Here is a 14,123-nt window from a genome sequence, read left to right as displayed (position 1 = left end):
AGTTACATATCAATAAACTAAATATCATGATGGTGTGACCAACAACATAATATTAATAGATAATAATACAACCCCAGTTCTGAAAAAGTTGGGACAGTATGAAAAATGCTAATAAAAACAAAAAGGTGATTTGTAAATTATATTCACCATTTGCTATATTGAAAGCACTACAACTACTTTTTTGAAAATGTACAGTCATTTCAAATCAGATGATTGCAACATGCTCCAACAAAGTTGAGACAGGGGCAATTTAAGACTAATAACAATTTGGCGAGTTGAAATAACAAGGCAATGTGAAACAGGAGATGTCAAACACGTGAGGCAATTGTGTCATAGTATATAAGAAGCCTCCAAAAACAGCTTAGTCCTTCAAGAGCAACGATCGTTCAAGACTTGTCAATTTGCCAACAGATGAGCAGATAATCCAGCAGTTTGAGAACAATGTTCCCAAGACAAATTGGAAGGATTTTGGGCATTTCACCCTCTACAGTGCACAATATAGTTAAAAGATTCAAGGAATCTGGTCAAATCTCAGTGCGTAAAGGGCAAGACGAAAACCACTTCTGAATGTGCGTGATCTCTGATCCCTCAGATGTCACTGTCTTAAAAAACACCATTCATCTGTAATGGATATCATGAACATGGGCTTGGGATTACTTAAGTAAACCTTTGTTAGGTAAACCACTCACCGCTGCATACAGACTACATCTCAAAGACCGCAAGATCATGTAGATTTACACTCTACAATATCAGGAAGATAAGACCCTTCCTCTCTGAACACACCACACAACTGCTTGTTCAGTCACTTGTCATAACTAGACTGGACTACTGTAACGCTCTCATTGCAGGCCTCCCTGCATGTGCAATTAGACCCCTGCAAATGATCCAGAATGCAGCAGCACGTCTGGTCTTTAATGAACCAAAGAGAGCGCATGTTACACCACTCCTTGTCTCTCTTCACTGGCTGCCGGTTGATGCACGTATCAAGGCTCTGATGCTGGCATACAGAACAGTCACTAGGTCTGCTCCAGCATACCTAAAATAATTTATGCAGAGCTACGTGCCCACTAGAAGCCTGCGGTCGGCTAAGGAATGTCGCCTTGTTGTACCAACACAAAGAGGCACCAAAACACTTTCCAGGACTTTCAGCTTCATCATACCACGATGGTGGAATGACCTTCCCAACTCCATCCGTGAAGCTGACTCACTCTCTGTCTTCAAAAAATGACTAAATACACATCTTTTCCATGAGCACTTAACCAGTCATTAAAAAAAAAAAAATAATAATAATTCTTGTTGCACTTTTAATCTGTTTTGAATACTATTCTGATGCTAGTGAAACTTTGTAGTATGGCACTTTTCATACCACTGTCTCCTTAAGATGATTCGCTTTTGTTTTCCTCTTTTGTAAGTCGCTTTGGATAAAAGCGTCTGCCAAATGAATAAATGTAAATGTAAATGTAATCCACAGATGCAAGTTAAGATTTTACTATGCAAAGCAGAAGCCATACATCAACACTGTCCATAAGCGCTGCCGACTTCCCTGGGCTCGGTCTTATCTTAGATGGAAAGTAGAACAGTGGAACTGTGTTTTCTGGTCTGAAGAGTCCACATTTCAAATAGTTTTTTAAAAACACAGTCATCGTGTTCTCTGGGCCAAAGAGGAAATGGACCATCCATGCTGTTATCAGCGTCAAGTCCAAAAGCCAGTGTCTGTATGGTCCAGGGGGTAATGGAATGGGTAACTCGCACATCTGTGAGGGCACCATTAATGCAGACAGATATGTACAAATTTTGGACCAGCATATACTGCCATCCAGGGACGTCCCTGCATTTTCCAGAAGGACAACTTCAAACCACATACTGCCCTGATTACAAGTGCATGGCTGTATAAGCAGAGAGTGTGGGTGCTAGATTGGCCTGCCTGCAGTCCTGACCATCTCCAATTGAGAATGTGAGGTGCATTATGAAGCACACTATACGGCAATGAAGACCCCATACAATTGTGCAGCTAAAGACCTATATAATAGATGAATGGGGGAAAATTCCACTTTCTAAACTTAACAATCTTGTGTCTTCAGTGCCCAAATGCTTAATAAGTGTTATTAGAAGAAACGGTGATGTTTCACAGTGGTAAACACTCGACTGTCCCAACTTTTTTGGAGGATGTTGCAATCATCTGATTTGAAATGACTGTACAAAAAAAAAAAAAAAACAACAACAATGAAATGCACAAGGTAAAACATCATGTTTAGTTGTAGTGCTTTCAGTATAGGAAATGGTGATTATAATTTACAAATCACTAATTTCTGCTTTTTTAATTTTTCATACTGTCCCAACTTTATTGGAATTGGGGTTGTAATTATATTTATATAATATATGTGTGTATGTGTGTGTGTGTGTGTGTGTGTGTGTGTGTATATATCATTATCACATATTCCCGGTCTAGAATTTTTATAGCCTACATTTGCATTTGTACTTTCAGTCGTGTTTACAAATGTAAATCGTTTACAGCCAGGGTTTTCAACAAGGGTATATAAAACATAATGGATTTTCTTAAATTCTATATATTTCAAAATGTATTTCTAAATGTGGTACATTAATGGTCTGTTAAGCATCATAGAAGGTAATAATGACTGCTAATGTTATTTATTAAAGTTGTCGTAAAGCGTTACACAAATAATATAGAATATTTATATTAAGTGGCCCTGGGCTGACTGAGAGTCTGGATGGGGGTCCCTGGGTCTGTAAAGTTTGAAAACTCCTGGTTTAGAAGAATGAAACATGACATCAAATTGAGCTCAATTTACTTAATTGTTAAAAAGTTTAAATATGGATAATCTTTCATGGTACCTAAATAAGATCAGAAACATTTTATTTATTTTTCTTTAATAAAAACTGCAGCACTGTGTTCAGAGTATTTCACTTCAACATGCATGAAAAATAGTAAATATGTATGGTACGCATATGTACATTACAAGGACAATTCCAAAAACTATCAGTCCAACTTGGAGTGAGGATATTTCCCATTAAAAGACATTCACCTTAAACAAATTCTTTCAAAATCTCTTTTTCTTTAGCCTATAAGATCATCCTATTCTAAAAGTACTTTAACTTTTTTCATTCTAACTATCTCAGGGACACTGCATTCAATTTGACTTGTGTGAACTAATTCCATAATAAATTAATTGCGTATTAAGTTGGAATTATGGATCATTAAGTCCATCAAAATTATGAATTCTGGTACAACTTCAAAGTGATTACCAGTGAGAGGGGCAGACATGGATCATCTCAGGACATTCTTATTATTCTTTAAAAATACAAATAACTACAAATATTTGTATACAAAGTGTTAGAAGAAAAAAAAAATAAAGTCTACAAATAAATTTCTACCTTTCTGTATAATGACACAAAAAATTTAAAGAAGCATTTAATTACAATATGTATTTGTATAGTCCTGGCAGCATACAATGAAGAAAAAAATCTATAAAAAAGTGCCAGTGAAAGCTTAAAAGTTCTCTTTTCTGCTAATTTCAGATCAGCAATCCTTTTATATGGTTCTGCTGACAGTGCCAGCACATAATACAACACAAAAAGCCAGGGTCAACACAAACTAGCAGTCATTTGTGAGACATCAGTCAAGTGGTCACTATTGGGTTTTGATGCTTAGACATTGCTTGAAAGAGAATATGACAATCTTTGAGATCCCAAACAGAAAAATTAAATCCAAGACTTTCTTTCTTTCTTATCTTTTTAGTGCATTTTGCAGGCCTATGTATTGAAGCAGTACTACACACTGCAAATAACATAAATGACAAAAGAAAATTCAAGTTACATATATTGAGAAACAACAGTAAATCTTAGTCCCCTGTTTATATTCTGCCTAAATTGTAAAAGTGTCTGATAATGTGTAAAAAGACCATGTGTTTGGACATGCATCTTAGTACAGTGAATCATTTAAACAACAGTAGAATTGGACACTTTGTTCCCTGCAGCCTTTCTGGTTAGATGTAATAACACCCTATTATGTCTAGGTGGCAGTATAGAATATGATTACAATTAAAGGGATCGTTCATACAAAAATTTAAATTCTCTCATCATTTACTCACCCTCATATCATCCCAGATGTGAATGACTTTCTTTCTTCTGCTGAACACAAACAATGATTTTTTGCAAAACAGCTCAGCTCTGTGGGTTCATACAATGCAAGTGTATGGTGACAATAATTTTCAAAATCTAAAATTCACATAAAGGCAGCATAAAAGTAATCCAAACGACTTTAGTGGTTAAATCTATGTCTTCAGAGACTATATAATAGGTGTGAGTGAGAAGCACATCAATATTTAAGTCCTTTTTTTTACTGTAAATCTCCACTTTCACTTTCTCTTCAAAAGACATGGATTAAACCATTTGTGGTATGGATTACTTTTATGCTGCCTTTGTGTGTTTTTTGGAGCTTGAAAGGTCTGGTCACCATTCACTTGGATTTTATGGACCTACAGAGCTGAGATATTCTTCTAAAAAATCTTTGTGTTCTGCAGAAGAAAGAAAGTCATACACATCTGAGATGGCATAAAAGTGAGTAAATAATGAGATAATTATAATTTTTGGGTGAACTATCCCTTTAAAGGCAGTGTTCTTTCACTGCATACCATTAAACTATTTAAGGCATTTTTAATTAATCCCCCAGGCCTGATGCTACAGATATAAATGTGTCAGATTTCCTGATATATGCCTGAATATGGCAAATGACCAGTTGAGTCAATCACATGGGCATGTAATCCACAGTGAGGGTAACCTAGAAAGCATTGGAGGCTCTCATGTGATTTGTAAGGCTGAATCCTTGTCTTTTCAAAATATTTATCAGGGCTTAATGTCTTTGTGAGCATGTATATATGGATAAACAACCAGAGAAACAAATAGTGTTACAGTGCATCCTGATATGAACTTTAACAGTCAGGTGATATTGAAAGTGGCTGAACAGAAGTACACATGGACGCAGGGACACTAGGCTGTTTTTTCTGTAAACTGAGCGGAAAACACAGCAGCAGGGTTTAATCTCATGAATTATTTTGTAGCAAGAAAATGACTAAAAATAGAAAATGATAGGGCATAAAAAGACCAAGATTACTTCAGAAGCCTCATTAATTACTTATGGTCTAACTTTACTCAAACTAACGTGAAACTAAGCATTGTGATCACTTCATAGGGGAAAGAAATGGCATTTCTTGACAGTGGACACTTGGTACACTGATTTTTCAAGACACTAGACCAGACGCAAGGGTCCAGATTACAATTAATTGTCAATCATGACCTTTGTCAGTTTGCAATTTGTGGTTTCTGAGCTTGTCGTATGAAGTTACAAGAAAACAAAGAAATGACCGAATAAACAACAACTATCAGGTTCTATACCCAAACTTAACTCAATGTGCCAATACAATAGTTTACATATACCAATAGTTTGCATGCTAACAAGGCAGTCTTAGTGTATCAGTCCTTCACAAACTGCAATATTTTATCGTACATTACTGTACACTTACGTGAGAAGCATGCATGCACACATCGATTATAAACATACAGTTGTGCTCAAAAGTTTGCATACCCTGGCAGAAATTGTGAAATTTTGGCATTGATTTTGAAAATATGACTGATCATGCAAAAAAACTCTTTTATTTAAGGATAGTGATCATATGAATTGCAATTAGTGTCTGTGTATAAATAGTCAATGAGTTTGTTAGCTCTCACATGGATGCACTGAGCAGGCTATGTACTGAGCCATGGGGAGCAGAAAAGAACTGTCAAAAGACCTGCGTAACAAGGTAATGGCACTTTATAAAGATGGAAAAGGATATAAAAATATATCCAAAGCCTTGAAAATGCACACCGTCAATTTAAAAAGCCACAGGTGTGGGAAATTAACCTTTAATTGCCATTTAAACCTGTGTGTGTCACCTTGTGTGTCTGTAACAAGGCCAAACATTCAAGGGTATGTAAACTTTTGATCAGGGCCAGTTGGATAATTTCTGTTACCATTATGATTTAAAAAGGAGCCAAACAACTATGTGATAATAAATGGCTTCATATGATCACTATCCTTAAAAGACGTGTAATAACACTTTGCATGATCAGTCATATTTTCAAAATCAGTGCTAAAATTTCAACATTTCTGCCAAGGTATGCAAACTTTTGAGCACAACTGTATATAACAGGTTAACAATGAGGTAAGATATCAGCGAGGAACAGATGAGGGGATGGCAACCTGAAAAAAAAAAAAAAAAGGCTCTAAAATAAAAAGGAATTAAAGTAAAGAGTAAATAGAACTTTAAAGCATCATTTTTTCTTTCTCAAATACACACACATACAAATACATATATATAAGAAGATATATAAAATATTGCATTTTTGCAACCTCGAGACACAGCATGGATGTGAATTAATGTGCAATACAGCACATGTGCACCAAGTGTTCTGTGTTGCATTCTCTCGCTTAAAGGGATAGTTCACCCAAATATGAAATCTTAAGTCATTGTTCACTCACCCTCATGCTGTTCCAAACCAGTATGACTTTGTTACTTATGTGGAAAACAAAAGTAGATGTTAGGCAGAACGTTAGCTTCAGTCACCATTTAGTTTCATTGGATCTTTTTTCCATACAATGAAGGTGAATGGTGACTGAGGCTAACATTCTTCCTAACATCTCCTTTTGTGTTCCATATGTATTTGAACCAACATGAAGGTGAGTAAATGATGACAGACTTTTCATTTATGAAAGAACTATCCCTTTAACGATCACATTTCAGAAGATGTCTTTATTGCAGCGCGTGTATGTGCATAAGTCTATGGGGTATGTTTAATGACAGGAAGTGCTTTGCAGTCCTACAGCCAGTGGAGGTCAGGGACAACGGCGAGTGAGGAGAGGAAGTTTAAGGAAGGAGCAGGATGCAAAGGAGAGCGTGGTATGGAGTCCAGCCCCCGTAGTCTATGGCATAATGAACAACAATCTCCTGTCTCTCTCTCTGTGTGTATATAGTCCCTGTTCATTCCCAGAATACAGCTGAGCTCCAGGCCAGAGTATGATGGCTTGAGAGAGAACAAGACTGAAGAGGAGGAAGAGGGTGCGTTCATCACGCTCTCCTCCTGTAGATCTGCCCCTCTGCCGGGAGAGTGCAGAGAGTCCCAGGCAGACTGTTAGATGTTCTCATCATCTGTTGGAAGGGTGCGACTGTGTGGCTATGATGATGTGTGATGGCCCGCCGCTCTCCCCTCGCTGGCTGCCCATTCCTGCCAGCACCGACATGGCCACAGCTTCGGCCGCCGCACGGGAGCTCAAACCATTGGGGCCAACTGCAGATGAAGGACTTAGGGCCAGAGAGCTATGCTGAATGACAGGCGCTGGGGAGCCCGTGGGCTCAGACGTCTCTTTCATGTGCTCCTCTCCTAAAAGCCACAACAAAACAAAGGTTTAATGATACTATGCACATCCTACATGTAAAAGAACTTATTCTTTGTTCAGACAGGCAGTGAAAATCAGATTTTTTGGAATATTCAACTAGGGATGTGCAAAACTACAAATTTTCAGTTGTTCGAACGACTTGTTGAATAGTCGGTGTTAAGGATAAAAATGTATAATTAGTCTCAGTTTTCTTCACGTGACCCTGATCAGACACGTTTCAGAGGGATTTACGGACACTAAGTGCAGCACTTCAACATGAAAATGAACGGATATTTAACAGATAAACCGGCTAAATAAGAAATAATAGGGCTGTCGATTTTGTACGTTAATTCGGTGCAATTAATTATATAAAAAATAACACGTAAAAAAATGAACACAATTAATCATGTCCCCAGACCGTAATAAGGAATATTCCTTCCATCTGAGCAATTCAAGCATGGAGTAGCACCTGTTTTCTCCATGGGGCAGTAAGCGAAACTCGCTGTATAGGTAACGCGCAGCGTATACAGACAGAGAACAAACCACACCTACCGAGAGCAGACAACACAAGATAAGAACACGTTCTTGTGTACAAACACAGCTTGATGGAGCACAAATCCAAAGGCAGGGATATCAAGATGTGTTTTTCAAAGTTTCAAACATTGTTTAACTTGACACAGCGACCAAAAACTGTATGTTTATGATGCTCCAAAAGCGCCCGTCTGACGCAGGTGTACATTGATGTGTCCTTAGACGAGCCCTTATAATAAATCTCAGACTGATTGACAAATTCAATTGCAAAATTGATTGCTGTGAACTGTTGGCCAATGATAGGCTTGTGTTCAATAATATGGAAATAAACAATATATTGAATTGTAAAAACACTTTTTGTTTTGTCTTTTTTAATGCTTCAGTTGTATGCCAAAATAATGTAATGCATTTTAATTATCTGTACTATTATTTTTTATAATATATATATTTTATTTATAATTATTTAAATATAACTATTTATATTTAATCATTATATATTGAATTATTGTTATTTAAGGGGCTTTCTCAGCAAATATTTATGTATGCAATCAATTAACTCATGTAATTAATTTGATTAAAAATGTAAATCAATTGACAGACCTAATTATAACATAATATGGCACAAAATTATCAAAGTAAGAAAAGAAATAAAAAAGTCTCCAATCCAGAGCAACAGCAAACCACTTATGCACATCCTGAACGCAGAATGACACTCTTCAACGTAACCGGAGTGCTTCAGGGCGATCCTGCAAGATAATATTGTGGGTTCACATCTAGTTCATGACATCAAGCAGTTTAAACCTTTTTCACTGCAACTATTTAAGCAGTGTCAGACAGAACCAACAAAAGACTTTAATCTCTCCACAGCACCTCACTACCTGGGAATATTACTCAGCAGCAGGGACTAAAAACAGTTCAAGGAACAAAAACAAAAACCAAAAACAAACAAATGTTTTAGCAGAACGTAACCGAAAACCGGAACAAAGTGGTTTTCAATTGTTCTGGAGTAAAAACTTTATTTTTAAATGCTGGTAACCGGTTATAACCGGTTAATTTTGTTCCGATAATTTTCATGAAACCAAAGGCCAAAGGGTTTATCACAGCAAATTGGAACTTGGAACTACACCACTGATCCTGAAGGAAACTGCTGCATCACACATTTCTTTGCCTAATTCAGAAGCAGATCTGTAAATAACATTATACATAACTGTTAATTAACTGCTTGTTATGATTTCTGTGCCGATAAATCCACCACACAGGAATTTTTTTTATTTTGGGCTTGTTTTTTCAGACGTTATTAACCGTTCTTTTATTTTGTTCTAACCAGTAACCTTTTGGGAAGGAGGCTGAGGAACTTCTGAACCGGAACAAAAAATACAGTTTTTGCTCAGAATGAACCGCATTGAAAAACATTTAGTTTTTAGTCCCTGGATTTCATGTCTGACAGTGATCGTCTTTAAATGTATTGTTGATTCGCCGCTTTGATTACACATAAAAGGACTAAACTTGAAGCATTAAAGAGACAAAACTTCTTGCAGAGGGTTTTACTGTTCTGACTGTTTTTCACTGTTAAGTACAGCAAGCTATAATCATGCAAAAAAGCTCTCCAAAAAGTTGCATCTCCCATTAAGACCACCACCACTAAAAATATTAATGTTGGGGCCTGGGTAGCTCAGTGGTACCACCCCTGGAGTTCGCTAGTTCGCTAGTTCGCTAGTTTGAATCCCAAGGTGTGCTGAGTGACTCCAGCCAGGTCTCCTAAGCAACCAAATTGGCCCGGTTGCTAGGGAGGGTAGAGTCATGGGGTAACCTCCTTGTGGTCACTATAATGTGGTACGTTCTCGGTGGGGTGCTTGGTGAGTTGAGCGTGGATGCCACGGTGGATGGCATGTCTCCGTGGCAACGCGCTCAACAAGCCACGTGATAAGATGCGCGGGTTGGCGGTCTCAGACGCGGAGGCAGCTGGGATTCGTCCTCCGCCACCCGGATTGAGGCGAATCACTACGCGACCACAAGGACTTAAAAGCGCACTGGGAATTGGGCGTTCCAAATTGGGTGAAAAAAAAAAAAAAAAAATTATATATATATATATATATATATATATATATATATATATATATATATATATATATATATATATATAAATATATTAATGTTAGTAGTCACCCCCAATAATCGATTAGTCAGTTGTTGGAAGATTAGTCAACCATGCTGGCACATCCCCATATCCGACTCAAATCTGTTTTGTTGTCTGTAGTCAGAACAGCAAAAAACACATGAAATCCAGTTTAAAAATAAATTTAAAATGTTTTTGTTAAAGGGAAAGTTCACCCAAAAACCATCTTTTACTCACCCCCATGTTGTTCCAACGTTCCATGTTCTTCCGTGGAACACAAAAGGACATGTTAGGCAGAATGACAGCCCCAGTCACCATTCGCTTTCATTGTATGGAAAAAGATGCAATGAAAATGAATGAACTAATTCAAAAATATATTTGTATTTTGGGGTGAACTAACCATTTTAGTGTATTAGTCTGAAAGGTCAGATTATATTTCAAGTCATTTTTTCCGCCATTCGGTTCGCAATGTGATTGTAACACCATATGTAACGTGCAGTTGTGACTGAATTCATTCATTTACACTTAACATTAAATAGATAGTGAAGAGTAAATAAGCAAACTCGTGAGAGGTTTCAGATACAACATATGCAAACACATGTGTAAATACAGTAATGCCTCCAACGCTCATGTTGTCTGATGTGCCTCATGAGTTCAGCACCAAGGCGAGATGTCATGATGAGACGTGAGCAGAGGCAAAATTTTTCTTTTGCAACTGATTTCATCACTTGCAAAATGACAGTGCAGACAGTCAGTCCTTAAGATCGGATTTGAAAAACAAATTGGATTTATGTGCTGTCTGAACAACTGGTTTCATTCCGAGCTCCACTCACCCATATAGGCGGCTTTCTTCTGCAGCGTGGTGACTGGACAGTCTTTATGGGCTAACAGCAGCTGCTTTAGATGAGCAACTTCGTTTCGTAAATGAGACACCTCATTCTTGTGCACATATAAAAATAAAGGAAAACAAAAATTAAAATGTGACGAGAGGCTGATGAGAGTGTGAACATCAGGCTTGGACAAAAGCTACAGTTGCAGTATCAACACAACTGTTAAGTACTTGCAAACACATTTGTTTCTTTCTCTTTTTTTTTTCTTTTTTTAAGATAAACCATTTAATTGCATTAAAATACATTCTATTTTCTTTTTGCATAGCCAAAGAACTCTTTATTTTATTTTTTATTTCATTGCCTCAAAGAAAACATTACAGAACATAACATACAGGGGGATACATAAAAAATAAATAGACACATTTGTATCTAGTAAGTCATGCTATGTTCTTAGTGGAATACTACCATTGATCCATACTTTCATATGTTCTTAGTGGAATACTACCATTGATCCATACTTTCATATGTTCTTAGTGGAATACTACCATTGATCCATACTTTCATATGTTCTTAGTGGAATACTACCATTGATCCATACTTTCATATGTTCTTAGTGGAATACTACCATTGATCCATACTGTGCAGTATACATATGCTGTTCACTTCATACTATTAAAGAAAAAAAAAAAAGTAAAACAATTTGAACAAGAATAATAGTATGTAAAACATTATGCAGTAGGTTTGATGTAACAATAAACATTTTAACCAGTAGTATGCTACATTATTGTCACATAACCTTTCAATGCATGTTTAATTCAGCGAGTGGCACACAATTATCTCTAACAAATAAATACTGTTATTTTGCATTTTTAAAAATCATGGTTGATATTGCTTCTAGAAACTGAAGGTCAATTTGGCCACATTGTGTTGTGGGATATAATGTTCTATATGTAAAAATAGTACTAGAATGTAGTATGTTATCTTGGAGAACATAAGAATAAACTTTTCCCCAAACAGCTCATGTAGCTCAACTGGCAGAGCATGGCACTAGCACTACCAAAGTCATGGGACTGATTTCCAGGGAGCACATGTGCTGATAAAATGTATAACTTGAATGCAGTGTAAGTCGTTTGCATAAAAGCATCTACCAAATGCATTCATGTATATGTAAATTTAACCACTTCTAACATAGTTAGAACAAGTTGCTATAGGTAATATTTCAGAGCTGTTGATCTTTAGATTACATGTCAAAATTTTTCAATGCATACTAACCGACAGTGAGACATTCATGGAGGTGAGCTCCTCTGCCTTCTTTTCCAGAGAGTTGACCCACAGCTTGCGCTTCTGTCTGCAGCGGGAAGCAGCTGCCCGGTTCCGCTCAAGGAAGCGCTGCCTTCTCTCATCAGGGTCATCATCTGTCGTCCTCCGCCTGCGACCCCCAGTGGGCTGAGCGGGGGACACCTGAACACAGCGGGGTAGAGTAAACACAAACGTTTACTGATTTATGCAACAGCAAGGTGAAAGATGCTGTTTGTCAAACATGCAAGCATCTGTTTAGGCATCTGTTCATGATATGACAGGAAGGAGAAATTGTCCTTTGTGGCTAAACACCATAAAACTGAGATGACCTACTGTAATTTATTAGGTGTTCAGAGGATCCAGTGAGGAAAGGGTCATGAGGGGGACACTTATTTATCAATGTCTGCAGTACACAGCAAACTTTGCATCTCAGGAAAGAACTTCCACCACCATCAGGTACTGAGGTTAAAAGGATGATATTGATTTATGCATGCATGTAAAAACAGTGTGAGGGGGCTGTTCACACAGTTGAAACCATTTTCATGCTAGTTTACTCCTAAAAGTTGACCAAATCAAAAATCAATGCAGATATGCGCATTTAAAATTGAAAGTCTTCCTCTTCCGGGAAACGGACCAAACATTTTTTATGGCTTACCGTGGTCCACAACATTATGACCACCTGCCTAATATGCTGTTGGTCCTCCGCATGCCACCAAAACAGCGCCGACCCGTCAAGGCATGGACTCTACAAGACCCCTGAAGGTGTCCTGTGGTATCTGGCACCTAGACTTTAGTAGCAAATCCTTCATGTCCTGTAAGTTACGAGGTGGAGCCACCATGGATCAAACTTGTTAGTCCAGCACATCGGATTGAGATCTGGGGAATTTGGAGGCCAAGGCAACACCTTAAACTCTTCATCATGTTCCTCAAACCATTCCCGAACAATGTGTGCAGTGTGGCAGGGGCATTATCCTGCTGAAAAAGGCCACTGCCATCAGGGAATACCACTGCCATGAAGGGGTGTACCTGGTCAGCAACAATGTTTAGGTAGGTGGCATGTGTCAAATTGACGTCCACATGAATGGCCGGACCCAGGGTTTCCCAGCAGAACATTGCACAGAGCATCACACTCCCTCCACTGGCTTGTCATCTTCCCACAGTGCATCCTGGTGCCATCACTTCACCAGGTAAATGGCGCACATGTCCATCCACGTGATATAAAAGAAAATGGAACTCATCGGACCAGGCAACCTTCTTCCACTGCTCAAAGGTCCACTTCTGACACTCGCGTGCCCAATTTAGGCGCTTTTGACGGTGGACAGGGGTCATCATGGGCACTTTAGCCAGTCTGCGACTATGCAGCCCCATACACAGAAGGGTGAGATGCACTGTGTGTTGTGACACTTTCCTCCCGTAACCATCATTAACATTTTCTGACTTGTGCCACAGTAGACATTCTGTCGGTTCGGACCAGACAGGATAGTCTTCGTTACCCTCGTGCATCGATGAGCCTTGGGCGCCCAACACCCTGTTGACAGTTTGTGGTTTGTAACCCCTGGACCACTGTCGGTATGTACTCACCACTGCTGACCGGAAGCACCCCACAAGCCTTGCCATTTCAGAGATCCTCTGACCTAGTCATCTGGCCATAACAATTTGGCTCTTGTCAAAGTCGCTCTGGTTTTTACTCCTGCCCATTTCTCCTGCATTCAACACATTGACTACGAGAACTGATTGTTCGCTTACCATCTAATCCACTCAGACCTTGACATGTGGCCTTGTTAGCAGATGATCAATGTTATTCGCTTCACTTTTGAGTGGTCATAATGTTTTGGCTCATTGGTATACTTTCACTGCATGTTGAGAGTAAAAGTTTGGTTTAACTCGTTCTGTGTGTCCAAAGATGGGACCCATG

At 38.3% G+C, this 14,123-nt stretch overlaps 1 protein-coding gene across 4 annotated transcripts in view; it reads right to left on the bottom strand.

Annotated features, from left to right (window-relative positions):
• Positions 1–2,877: 2,877 nt before the first annotated feature.
• Positions 2,878–14,123, bottom strand: part of LOC127420603 (cyclic AMP-dependent transcription factor ATF-7-like) — a 50,099-nt gene continuing 38,853 nt past the window's right edge. For 3 of the 4 annotated variants that reach the window (XM_051663028.1, XM_051663027.1, XM_051663029.1), the window contains 3 exons: positions 12,182–12,370; positions 10,913–11,018; positions 2,878–7,437 (listed from right to left, as the gene is read on the bottom strand). In XM_051663028.1, the coding sequence (XP_051518988.1) occupies positions 7,202–7,437; positions 10,913–11,018; positions 12,182–12,370 (531 nt within the window). In that variant the 3' untranslated portion in view covers positions 2,878–7,201. Of the gene's footprint in view, positions 7,438–10,316; positions 10,401–10,912; positions 11,019–12,181; positions 12,371–14,123 lie in introns of all 4 variants that reach the window. The other variant, XR_007893827.1, reaches the window with a different exon arrangement.

Source organism: Myxocyprinus asiaticus, chromosome 29 (genome assembly GCF_019703515.2).
Source record: "Myxocyprinus asiaticus isolate MX2 ecotype Aquarium Trade chromosome 29, UBuf_Myxa_2, whole genome shotgun sequence".
NCBI classification, from domain to species: domain Eukaryota; kingdom Metazoa; phylum Chordata; class Actinopteri; order Cypriniformes; family Catostomidae; genus Myxocyprinus; species Myxocyprinus asiaticus.
Note: the sequence above shows the minus strand (reverse complement) of the source record. Positions and strands in the feature narration are given on the sequence as shown.